Source organism: Anoplophora glabripennis, unplaced genomic scaffold (assembly GCF_000390285.2).
Source record: "Anoplophora glabripennis isolate ALB-LARVAE unplaced genomic scaffold, Agla_2.0 scaffold152, whole genome shotgun sequence".
Lineage (NCBI taxonomy): Eukaryota > Metazoa > Arthropoda > Insecta > Coleoptera > Cerambycidae > Anoplophora > Anoplophora glabripennis.
Window position 1 is genome coordinate 211,388 of NW_019416497.1, and position 11,862 is coordinate 223,249.

The 11,862-nt window shown below is 32.5% G+C and overlaps 1 protein-coding gene across 2 annotated transcripts in view; it reads right to left on the bottom strand.

Annotated features, from left to right (window-relative positions):
• Positions 1–2,279: 2,279 nt before the first annotated feature.
• Positions 2,280–11,862, bottom strand: part of LOC108910581 (major royal jelly protein 3) — a 94,491-nt gene continuing 84,908 nt past the window's right edge. For both annotated transcript variants that reach the window (XM_018715233.2, XM_018715232.2), the window contains one exon: positions 2,280–2,608. In XM_018715233.2, coding sequence (XP_018570749.1) covers positions 2,393–2,608 — 216 coding nt within the window. In that variant the 3' untranslated portion in view covers positions 2,280–2,392. The remainder of the gene's footprint in view (positions 2,609–11,862) is intronic.

The following is an 11,862-nucleotide window of genomic DNA, read 5'->3' on the forward strand; positions in this document are numbered from 1 at the left end:
AATCCTCGATTTACAGCTAGACCAAGCAAATTAAATTTTTACTCGAAAAAAGTCCTATCCGCTAGATTATTGTAAAATTGTCTAAAGGAACATAATACAAGACATCTCTCGTCTCGNAAAAAAATAAATACACACAACGTAGGTATTCCTTATGATGATCACACATTTTTGGCAACAACTACGTTTATATTTGTTTTTTTATCGAACCTGGGGTTGTTATACTACAGTATGTATAATAATAGTTTGCAATTAATTCTCTCAATTCGTTTCGAGTAATAAACTTAGTTTAGTTAAAAGTTAAAACAATATTTTTGCTGCAATGCGCCTGCCAGTTCGTATTTTTTTTTCTAACACAAACCACAAACCATTTTAATCTGAAGTTCACCATAAATAGTGATACAAGGAATTTAAGAGAAAATCGAATATATGTACATAGAAGTATTACATGGATGGTACCATATGGTACTCACTAGTTGTGCATCCTAGGATGGTGTAAAATGTTGTTATTGCAAATACTTATTGCCTGAGTGCACACTTTAATAGAAAGTTATTTTACGAATCAAAGACTTCTGAAATTTATCTTAAATCTACAGCGTTTTTTTTTCTACTTGTAGAATGTATCGTATCGTTATTTTAACTAGAAAATCATTTAAACCATGAAAATGATTTATTGCAATATCTATAGATATATTTGAAAAACTACTTTTTATATAAACGACGTCCTTGAAAAATTATCGATCCGGCAAGAAAAGAACTGTTTAAAAATTACTGATATTGGTGTTTAATTAAAGTTTAAATTAATTGTAATTACTTATAAATTGGTTTACTTAATTATTTTATTAGTGTGCAGCCTTTTTTATTGTTTACTATTTCTTAGTTAAAATATGTATTTTAAGAAATATAGGGTGCGTTGTAAAAAAAATAAAAATTTGTAGGTGATCGATATATCTTGGGAAATATATGAATTTTTTTAAACAATTGATGATAATTGAATTCTTATAGTTGTCACTCATCTTTAAGACACAAAAATTTTAGTTAGTGTCACTTTAGTATTTTTTTTCTCAGAAATGTATGTAACACTGTTTTGATGCCACTGGAAAGAACAGTAACAGTTGTAATACTGTTACTGTCAAGTAGAGATGTCGAAAAAGTATCAATTCGTTACATGAGTACTCGTTACTCGATTGGATCTGAAGTAACGATTACTCGTTTGAAAAAGTATTCGTTACTTTTGCTTATTCTTGGATATAGACAATATAGAGTACTTTATCTAATGGAATATGGATACTTACTTATGCAATGCTCACTTGACACTCATTCATAATATATCGATACGAAACGAGTACTTGTTTTGTTACGTTGCATTCAAGTTTATTTGTTTTGTATACCATATTTTTATACCTACTTATATTAGAAAAAAATATTTCCTATAAAAGACTGGAAACATGCATAAGACTGTGTATATAATACATAATCTAAAAAATAATATGTACTTTCTATTTTTGTTTATTTTAATACTGATTGTTTATTTTCAAAATATATATTTATATTCGTAATCTGATCGTTGCATTATAATTATATTTTTTTATCAAACAAACCTTAATATTTCAGATATTAACGCTGCATTTCTTTTTTAAGAGAAATTGAGGTTAGGTTATATTCATAATATGATACTGTTTGATATTTACTCGTCTATAACTTAGAGTACTGTATATTAGGTAATTACTGATTACTATTCTATTTAGAATATTTTGAAGCCACTACTCATAGTAATCAAAGTAACGAATACAAAGTACTGATTGCTTAAACCGAAAGTAATCGGTACTCATGATTACTCAAAAGTAATCATATTTGACATCTCTACTGTCATGTGATAAATCTATGAATTTTTCTCCAGAAAGCTTAGAAAAGCACATGTGATACAGTTCTGTTAGAAGCTACATTTAGCAGCACTTTATTTATAATAATAATTTTACGATTGTTCCACTGTATTTTGTATATGGTTCCAATCTAACGTTTCTGACATGTCAGATTAATATATTATTTTGAAGAAAAGTGTTAACGACTGAGTGGACTGTATGGTTATGGTTGTAATTAGGTCTAATAATGCTTCCCAATGTTCTTTAATATTTATTACGGAGCTCTCATCACTGTGAACGCTACAAGCCAACTGAACTGGTCTCTGCGGCGCAGCGCAGTTGCATATCATTCATTCTAAAAAAGTCGGGCACAAAAAGGAAGTCTAAATAATAATAACCTGCGTTAAAATAGCAAAAACGTGATTTTAAAATCAGCCTTTATTGTCATGTGTATATACATAAACTACATAATAAATGAAAAGCTAAAACAAATAAATTATAAATAATAACAGTTTCAAATTGCAGAAATAGGTTTAACCTCTCGGTGTCGTTATCAGGCCATATCCTCCTCCCCCAACGCCGCCATTGTGTTTCTTTCCTTTACAATTCGTGCCATATAATATATCGTCCACTTTACCGGCTAAGATCCTAAAGTTAACTTCTGAAGTAGACAGTGTATCGGCTGCTACTTTTTGAAATCTTGATGTTAATATCCACAGCTCTTGAATTCCTTTACGGTTTTTCACTACCTAAAAACATAATTCAAATAATATATCTACGAAGATAGGTACTGAAGATACGAGGTCTGTTGAGAAAATAACCGAATTTTTTTAATTATGTGGTAATGGAGAAATTTAATGATATGGTTGGCAGCATTGCGTTACGCATAGCCTCCTCTGTAGCCACATAGTCTTGGATTGTTGATATCTCATTTAGTTTTCGTGATATTGATATTTGAGTGTAACGTATTTAAGAGTTAGCAACGATTTTTGAAATGTGCGATTTCCTAAAACATCGATGCAGCGTAAAATTTTGCGTAAAACTTTTCACGACTTAACAGTGGTCGTCAGTCAATTGATCCTCGACCAGAAAGGTCTTAACTTTACAAAAATAAAGTTCGATTATTTTCTGAATAGACCTCGTACATATAATTATGATGCTTTAATTGTTTCTGTGTATTTTTGTATTTTAGATTTTTACAGTTTTCAAAACATTAAACAAAATGTAAAATGAAAACAATAGATTTTCTTTTACATAGACGTACCTATTAAGATTTCATTGCTTAATGTTAATAAACCTTAAACATACATTATTGATTATTCCAATAATTTCTTTGCAGACAAATTGGTCAAATAATTAACAATTTACAGAGTTGATTGCATTTTCCATTATGTGATATACTGAGAATTAACTGACTAAACTTAAAATTTGAATGGTTGTTTGAATAAGAGAGAAGAATATTATGAGTAAATCTTCGAAAATATCTTCGATATTAAGATACCGGCGTTGAAATTTGAAAAAACAACATACTTTCTAAAACACTTCTGAAAACATTTGAGATACTTAAAGTTTTATATAACTGAAAATAAGAATCGACTAAATTTAAATATAAATGTCCGAAGACACTATCACTAACAACCCCTGAAATTTGGCGTCAAAGTATATTTCCATCACTCTTACAATACTAGTTATTCTGAGAGACTCCTTCTCCCTCATTTTATTCGAAAAGCAGACCATTTTCTAATTATTATTATTTTTTATTAACGTTACATCAGATACTGTTTCTAACTTCTTTAAATCTAAAACCACTTTAGAAATAGATTTTCGTTTCATAAAAATGTCNAGAAATCTAAATAAAAAATTTGAAACAATTGGAACTGTTAACGACTGAGTGGACTGTATGGTTATGGTTGTAATTAGGTCTAATAATGCTTCCCAATGTTCTTTAATATTTATTACGGAGCTCTCATCACTGTGAACGCTACAAGCCAACTGAACTGGTCTCTGCGGCGCAGCGCAGTTGCATATCATTCATTCTAAAAAAGTCGGGCACATACCCCCCATCTTGAAAGGCTAAGCCTTCAACAGAAAATAGTACATTCATGTATGTATAAGAATAAACATATGAAAATAAACAAGATTGTATCCCACATAGGATTTATAAACATAAACAGGTAAGTATGAGTACTAAAGGCTATAAATTTCACTTGTCACTTTGACTAAGTTCACTTTCTTGAGGCAACGGACAAACTTGAGTGATTGCTCGTTTGAACGAACCGCGAGAAGTTTGGACTGTTACAACACGCACAACACCGTCACATCCAGGATACAGATGAGTGATTCGTCCCAGTGGCTACTGACATGAAGGTAAGTTTTCATTTTTTAATAGAACAAGGGTTCCTACATCTAATGGCTGGGAATGTTGTTTCCATTTACTTCTTATTTGCAGAGATGACAAATAATCCTTTGACCATCTTTTCCAAAAACTTTGGTTGATGTGCTGGAGTAATTGGTATCGTGACATTTTATTGAGTGGAATGTCTAATACATTTGGATCTGGAACTGTAACCAGGGACTTGTTGATCAAAAAGTGAGCTGGAGTTAATGGTGTGAGATCATTTGGATCAGAAGACATGGGATACATAGGACGGGAATTAACAATTGCTTCAACTTGCACAAGGATTGTGTTTAATTCCTCGTAAGTTAATTTTACTTCACCAATGACCTTTAGCAAATGAGATTTAACACTTTTGACTCCGGATTCCCACAATCCTCCGAAATGTGGTGAGGTAGGCGGAATGAAATGCCATTCAATATTGCTTTTAGAACATTCTATCAATATTTCACTTTTAGACTTTTCAAAGAATGCATGTAAGCTATTAAGAATTTTTGAAGCTCCAACAAAATTTTTGGCATTATCTGACCAAATGTGACGGGGATAACCACGTCTGGCAGAAAAACGTCTTAAGGCTGCAAGAAAACATTCAGTAGTCAAATCAGAGACTAGCTCTAAATGAACTGCTTTAACGGAGAAACAGATAAACAGGCACACATAAGCCTTCGTGACTTTACACCCGCGTCCCTTACGGTCTTTTACGTAGAATGGACCTGCATAATCGATACCTGTTACAAAAAAAGGAGTCATTGCAGTAACTCGATGTTTAGGTAGATCGCCCATAAAATTTGGAACAAATCTTGGTTTAAATTTAAAGCAAGTTAAACATGATCTGACCGTTCGTTTTGATAAGTTCATGCCAGCAATAGGCCAATAGTGTTGTCTAATAGTATTTAATAGAAGCTGTGGACCAGCGTGTAATAGTCTGATATGCTCGTGTTCAAAAATAAGTTTTGTTAAAGGATGTTTGCTATGCAATAGTAACGGATGTTTTGCATCAAATTGTAAGCTCGAATGCTTTAATCGACCACCGACCCTTAAGAATCCGCAACTATCTATAAACGGAGTTAAACCTAATAATCCTTTTGACTGAATTGTTCGATTATTATTTAATAATTCAATATCATGACTAAATGATTCAAGTTGACTTAATTTAACTAATCGGTTCATAGCATCTTCTAGTTCTATAACTTTCAGAGCACCAGTAATTCTATCATGCTTTGGTTTCTTTAAATTAAAGACAAATCGAAAGCAATATGCTGTGATACGTTTCAATTTTGAAAGAGTAGAAAATTTACAAAATATATCTAAATTATCATTCTGTATTGAGCTAAATGATTTATATTCCTTTTTTATTTCAGGAAGTTCATCAGGACTAGGTAAGGAAATAGAAGTTGGCCATTCTGAGTTACTTTTAGAAAGCCATGATGGTCCTTTCCACCAAAGATCGGAATTTATTAGAAGATCAGGAAATAATCCTCTTGACGCGACATCAGCTGGATTATCTTTCGATCCAACATGAAACCAATTATTAACATTTGTGAGACTCTGAATTTCGGCTATTCGATGACTAACAAAAGTATTTAATTGAATCGGTTGTAATTTTAACCAACAAAGAAGAATTGTTGAATCTGACCAAAAGAATGATTTGGGTTTAATCGTGAGAGAACGTAAAACTTGGCTCATGAGTCTTGCCAAAATCACAGCGCCACATAGTTCTAAACGTGGAATGGTCTGAGACTTTAATGGTGCCACCTTGGTTTTACTACATATTAAGTTGACATGAATTTGTCCATTTGACGAAGTGGATTTGCAATACAGCACTGCGCTATATGCAAATTGTGAAGCATCACAAAATCCGTGAATTTCTACCATGTGAGGAGTTTCACACAGAATTCTTCGTGGAATGCGTAAGTCATTGAGTTTGAAGAAATTGTGGCGAAAACGTTGCCATTTGGTTTCAATGTCCGATGGAACATTATCATCCCAATCTACCTTCTGAACCCAAAGATCTTGAATGAGAATCTTTGCCAAAATGGTGCATGGGCTGAGAAGTCCAAGCGGGTCATAGATTTTTGCAATGTCAGAGAGAATTTTTCTCTTTGTAACTGGAAGTTGAAGTTCATTTGCGATATGATACGTAAGATAACCTGGTTTGCATAGCCATTGAATTCCCAGAGTTTTTATTTGTTCATTGTCACCAAATCGTAACACACTTATTGTATCACTATCGTCTTGGAAATGGTTTAATACCTTGTCGCTGTTGGAAGACCATTTTCGTAAGTGAAAACCAGCAGATTCAAAAATATTAGAAATTTCTTGGCATGTACTGATGGCTTCTTGCTCTGTGTCAAAACCTGTGATAAGGTCATCCACATAGAAGTCTCGTGCAATTATATTGGATGAAACAGGACATTTTTCCTTGAAATCGATTGATAATTGTTTAATGCAACGAATGGCCAAATATGGGGCAGACGTTGTTCCATAAACAACTGTGTTTAAATTATAAACTGAAATAGGTGTTTTGGGATCATCACGCCAAACAATTCGTTGTAATGGACGATCCAGTGGGTGCACTAAGATTTGATTATACATTTTTTCGATGTCTGAAGAAACAACTATTGCATGTTGTCGAAAACGAACAAGAATGGAGAAAAGATCATTTAAAATAGGAGGACCAATATATTGAAGATCATTTGAAGATACACCATTGTCAGAAGGAGCTGAACCATTGAAAACAATTCGCATCTTGGTCGTTAAGCTTGTTTCACGAACAACAGCATGATGTGGGAGGAAATACGATAATTGAGATTCGTATGTTTTTGGTAATAGCGACATATGACCTAGAGATTCGTAGGTTTTTAGAAATTCGATGTATTGGGTTTTCATTGTAATGTTGTGTTGAAACCTTCGTTCTAATTGTAAGAGGCGTTTAATCGCATTAGATTTAGATTCACCTAATTGAGAGGGACATTGTTTGAAAGGAATTCGAACTATGAAACGACCATCGTGGTTTCTCGAAAGAGTAGTTTTAAAGAGATTTTCACATTTTTCATCTTCAGGAGATAATGGAAAAGGAATGGTACATTCTTCAAGTTCCCAAAATTGTTTTAAAATGTTATGTAAATCGATTTCCCTTGAAAAATAGCATTGTGAATTTGTTATTGGTTGACTGACTGGACCGGCAACGATCCAACCAAATATAGTGTTTTGTAGCACTGGTTTTGTCTTTCCCAAACTAATTTTTCCATCTTGTAATAGAGACCAAAAAATGCTTGCTCCTAATAGTAAATCGACTTCGCCCTTTTCATAAAAAAGTGGGTCTGCAAGACTGACATGATTTGGAATTTTCCATTGTGAAATAGTGATATTGTTGTTTGGTAAATCGTCTGTAATTTTCGGTAGAATAAAACAGGAAATTGTTGTAGAAAATTTGTTTAATCTAGATTGAATCTTAACATTGCATTTTGTTTGAATATTTGAAGTAATGTTATTAATTCCAGTAATTGAAATATTGGTAGATTGTTTCTCTAATTGTAATGAATCGCATAGCTTAGCAGAAATAAAATTGCTTTGAGAACCGCAATCTAAAATTACTTTGGCAATTTGTTTATCACCATTTGAATCATAGACATATATAGATGCAGTAGATAGTAACACACATTGATTTATTTGGCTAAATAAGGTTACCTCATTGCCCTTTGTTTGATCAGGAATGCTTTCATCCTTTTCCTCGTGTAATAAGGAATTATGACGTTTCTTACATTTTTTGCAAGAGCCTGATTTACATTGCTTTACATCGTGACCATTGCATAGACAGTTAAGGCAAAGTTTCAATTCATTTACCTTATTTATTCGGTTAGAAATTGATAATTTCAAAAATGAATTGCATGTATAAATTATATGATCAGGTTTATTATAAAAATTGCATGACCGGTTTGTAGAATGTAAAGAATAGTGTTTGACATTTGATTTTACATCTCTTTTTGTATGACCGACATTAAGTTCAAGCGTTTCTAAAAAATCTGCTTTATTTTGTAAAAATTGTTGAATGTCACTGAGCTTTGGAATTTTATTAGTTACTTTATGTTTTTCCCATTCACGTGCAGAAGCTTTATCTAACTTTGTAGAAATTAAGAAAATAATTAACGAATCCCAATGTTCTACGGGTTCATTTAAACTAGAAAGCGATCGTAAATTTTTATAAACGTTATCAATTAAATTTCTCAATCCAGTAGCAGATTCTTTTTGTAAAGGTTCTAGGTTAAATAATGATTTTATATGATTGAATACCAATAGTCTTGAATTATCGTAACGGTTACATAGCAAATCCCACGCAACTTTGTAATTTTGTTCTGAAAAATCTATAGACTGAATCACTTTTAGTGCATCACCCTGTAGGGACGCTCTAAGATAATGAAATTTCATGATATCATTAATTTGGGTGTTGGAATGTATTAAGGAAATATAAGTGTCCTTAAATTCAAGCCAAGAGTTCATATTTGAATCAAAAATTGGAAGATTTATTGTAGGCAATTTGACATTATTAAGTACATCAAAAGTATCATTTTGAGAATTAATCGAGTTTTTCGAATGAACACTTTCATTGTCACTGACTTGACTACCATTGCTAATCTTATAGTGATTTAATATTTGCTTAGCACTAGCCAATAGAGCTGAATATTGATCAGTTACATTGTTACGCTCAGTATAATGCTCGTCTAATTTGTCTTCGTCGCATGTACATTCAATGTCTGTCTGAACATCTTCAAATTCATTGATTACTAATTCAAATTTGTCACATCTTGTTTGTAATTCAAATATAGTTTTCTCATTTATTATAGTTTTATTGTGAAAAGAATTTTCAACAGGTTCTAAAAAAGCTTTAAAATTTGTTAATTTATGCTTAATTGCACCGCGTTTTCTTATTAACTTGGTTAGCTCTGCCATTGTAATGCAAAAACTACGTACGTTTTGAAATATTGAGAAAGAATTGAACAGAATGTCACTAATTGTAATTGTACTAGCAACAAATTGTACTGTATATCGTTAATGAAACATTGTAATTCCCATAAAAGGAAAGGAATAATGGAAACAGAAAAAGGGATACTCACTTTCGTTAATTTGTATACCTCAGATCTCTAAACTATCCATTAAATAGCATCGAAATTGTAAACAAACTTGTCTCGAATTGCAGGAAGAATTGCCGTTTGTTTTTTGTGTACGGTGATGGGGTGAGGGACGTGTCGCTGTTTACGCTGGCTGCCCGGTGTCCGCTCGCCGCTGTACCACGCTGTACCATAGATTGTCGGGAGTTAACCTGTCTGTCTCTCTTGGAGTGCTCGTCTCAAAATAATGGGAAGATTTTGTGGTAAAACTTATCGTATGTTGCTTGAACTAGTCCGGAGAGAAGGTCCAATGTTAACGACTGAGTGGACTGTATGGTTATGGTTGTAATTAGGTCTAATAATGCTTCCCAATGTTCTTTAATATTTATTACGGAGCTCTCATCACTGTGAACGCTACAAGCCAACCATAGATAATAGAAGAGATAGATAGGCAACTCCCATTACACCACTTGATGCCATATGGGGCGCCCTCTGACGAGAAGTCCGCCCGAGTTTGAGACATAGGGGAGATAGGGGTCACAATAAGTTATTGGGGGAGATATGTGTATAAATAATTTATATTTTTATGAATTTTTTCAGTTGGAAAACAAGTTCACAGCTTGGATCAGAATAAAATAACTCTTTAGTTCACAGTTTTTACTGTCAATGTTTTAGTGAGTATTTGTCACCTTTTTCAGGGCTACAATACATAGTAGAAATATTTATATACACATATTTCCACTACCTATGTATTTTAGCTCTTAAATAGATTTGAAACAGTCACCGAAACATTGGCAAGAAAACTGTAAAATAAAAGTAATTTTATTCTGGTCCAATCATCTGTAAACTTGTTTTCCTAGATGTTAACACTAAATAATTATTGTATTTTAAAGTTTAAAAATCAAAACAATATATATTAATCAATTATCAGTAAATAAACAAAGCACCTACAAAAAGAAGTCACCAATTTATATTTACACGTATAAAAAAAAATCATGAAGTCCAATTAATAAAGTAATATGAGTTTATTTAGGTGATCATATAAGTAGAATTACAAATTAACATGTAGAAAAAAGTAAGTCGAGGCTGAAATTGCCTTCAAGTTGTCAAATATCGGATCGTTAATACCAGCACCAATAGGAATATGATGTAATAATGTTGATAACGTTTTTCTGGATGGAAGATAAAACAATTTTTGTATAGTTTTATATGCTCTGCCACTCTGCTTTGGTAAAACCAATTCCAGAACTTTTTGATCTATAGAATATCTTCGTCCGTGGCGCCTTCTAGTACTCTGGGTTATTTGACACTGTATAAAAGTTGCAACTGAGTTTGGCAATGGAGTAGTTACGTGTTCTAGAAATTCATCCTTTGTAAATTGTTCATATAGCCGTTTCCTAGGATGTTTTGCTCTATGACTTTTTAGTGTTCTCATTGTCTTTAACAGGCCTGTGGCCCTGCTGTACAGTTTTCTAGCCTTAGGGGTTAGTTGTACTTCTCTAAATACACCAACATCAGCCAATAATGAAGTGGAAGTGGAAGGAAGTGAATGTTCTGTAAAAAATCATGTTATCTAAGTATTAAACCTATTTTATTAAATAGAAAAAACCGCTGCCAATGGGAACAGTAATTCCACATCACGTTTCAAATAAAATTTGGAAAATAATTCTTTATTATTGAAATTTGAAAATACATTAAAAAAAACATTTTTACTACCCGTTCCCACTTTACATATTCTTTCCACTCACTACCTTATTTTTAGGGTGAAAATAATACTAGAATTGGAAGCAGCATATTTTGGAACGCTACAAATTATATATTACAAGGCTATTTCCGAGACAATCGTAATTTATTTTTCATCCTCTTTTCTATTAAACTGATTTTGCTTAAAAACAATCCCAATGGAGTATTTATGGGTCTCCACTCCTGTACGAAATTTCAAGTCGACAGCTTTAGTTCTTTCGAATGTTATCGTGGCAGAATTAAATGCTGATAGACAGCCTATCGCTTCGCGATGTTGAATAAATATGTTATAACTACACGAATTGTACAAAAAGGCTAATAAACAACTTTTTTCATAATATTCACACTATATGCAGATATGCAATTATTATATTTAAACAAAAACACTTACTGAGAGTAGTACACAAAAGTTCTGGTCGAGGTTCTGGTGTAGAAAGTTCACGAACAGTTTCAGTTCCCAGTACTTCCTCTAAAATACAAAAGAACATTTTATAGGTATATAATATGCAAGTGCATTTTTAATAAATTATGTAAAACAACAAATATAACTTGTCGTTAGATATGCCTGACCTTCGCTGTATGTTTATCTTACTCCTTTATTCGTAACACACAGCTTCTTCTCTTTTCTTGTTTTGCACATCTCACGAGCCAAATTAGATTTGTTAAAGTATACCAATGTATTTACCTGAACGTGCACTTGAGGTAGAAGCAGAGGACGGTAAGAATAGCATGGGATAGGAGCCTTTCTTCAAGTACA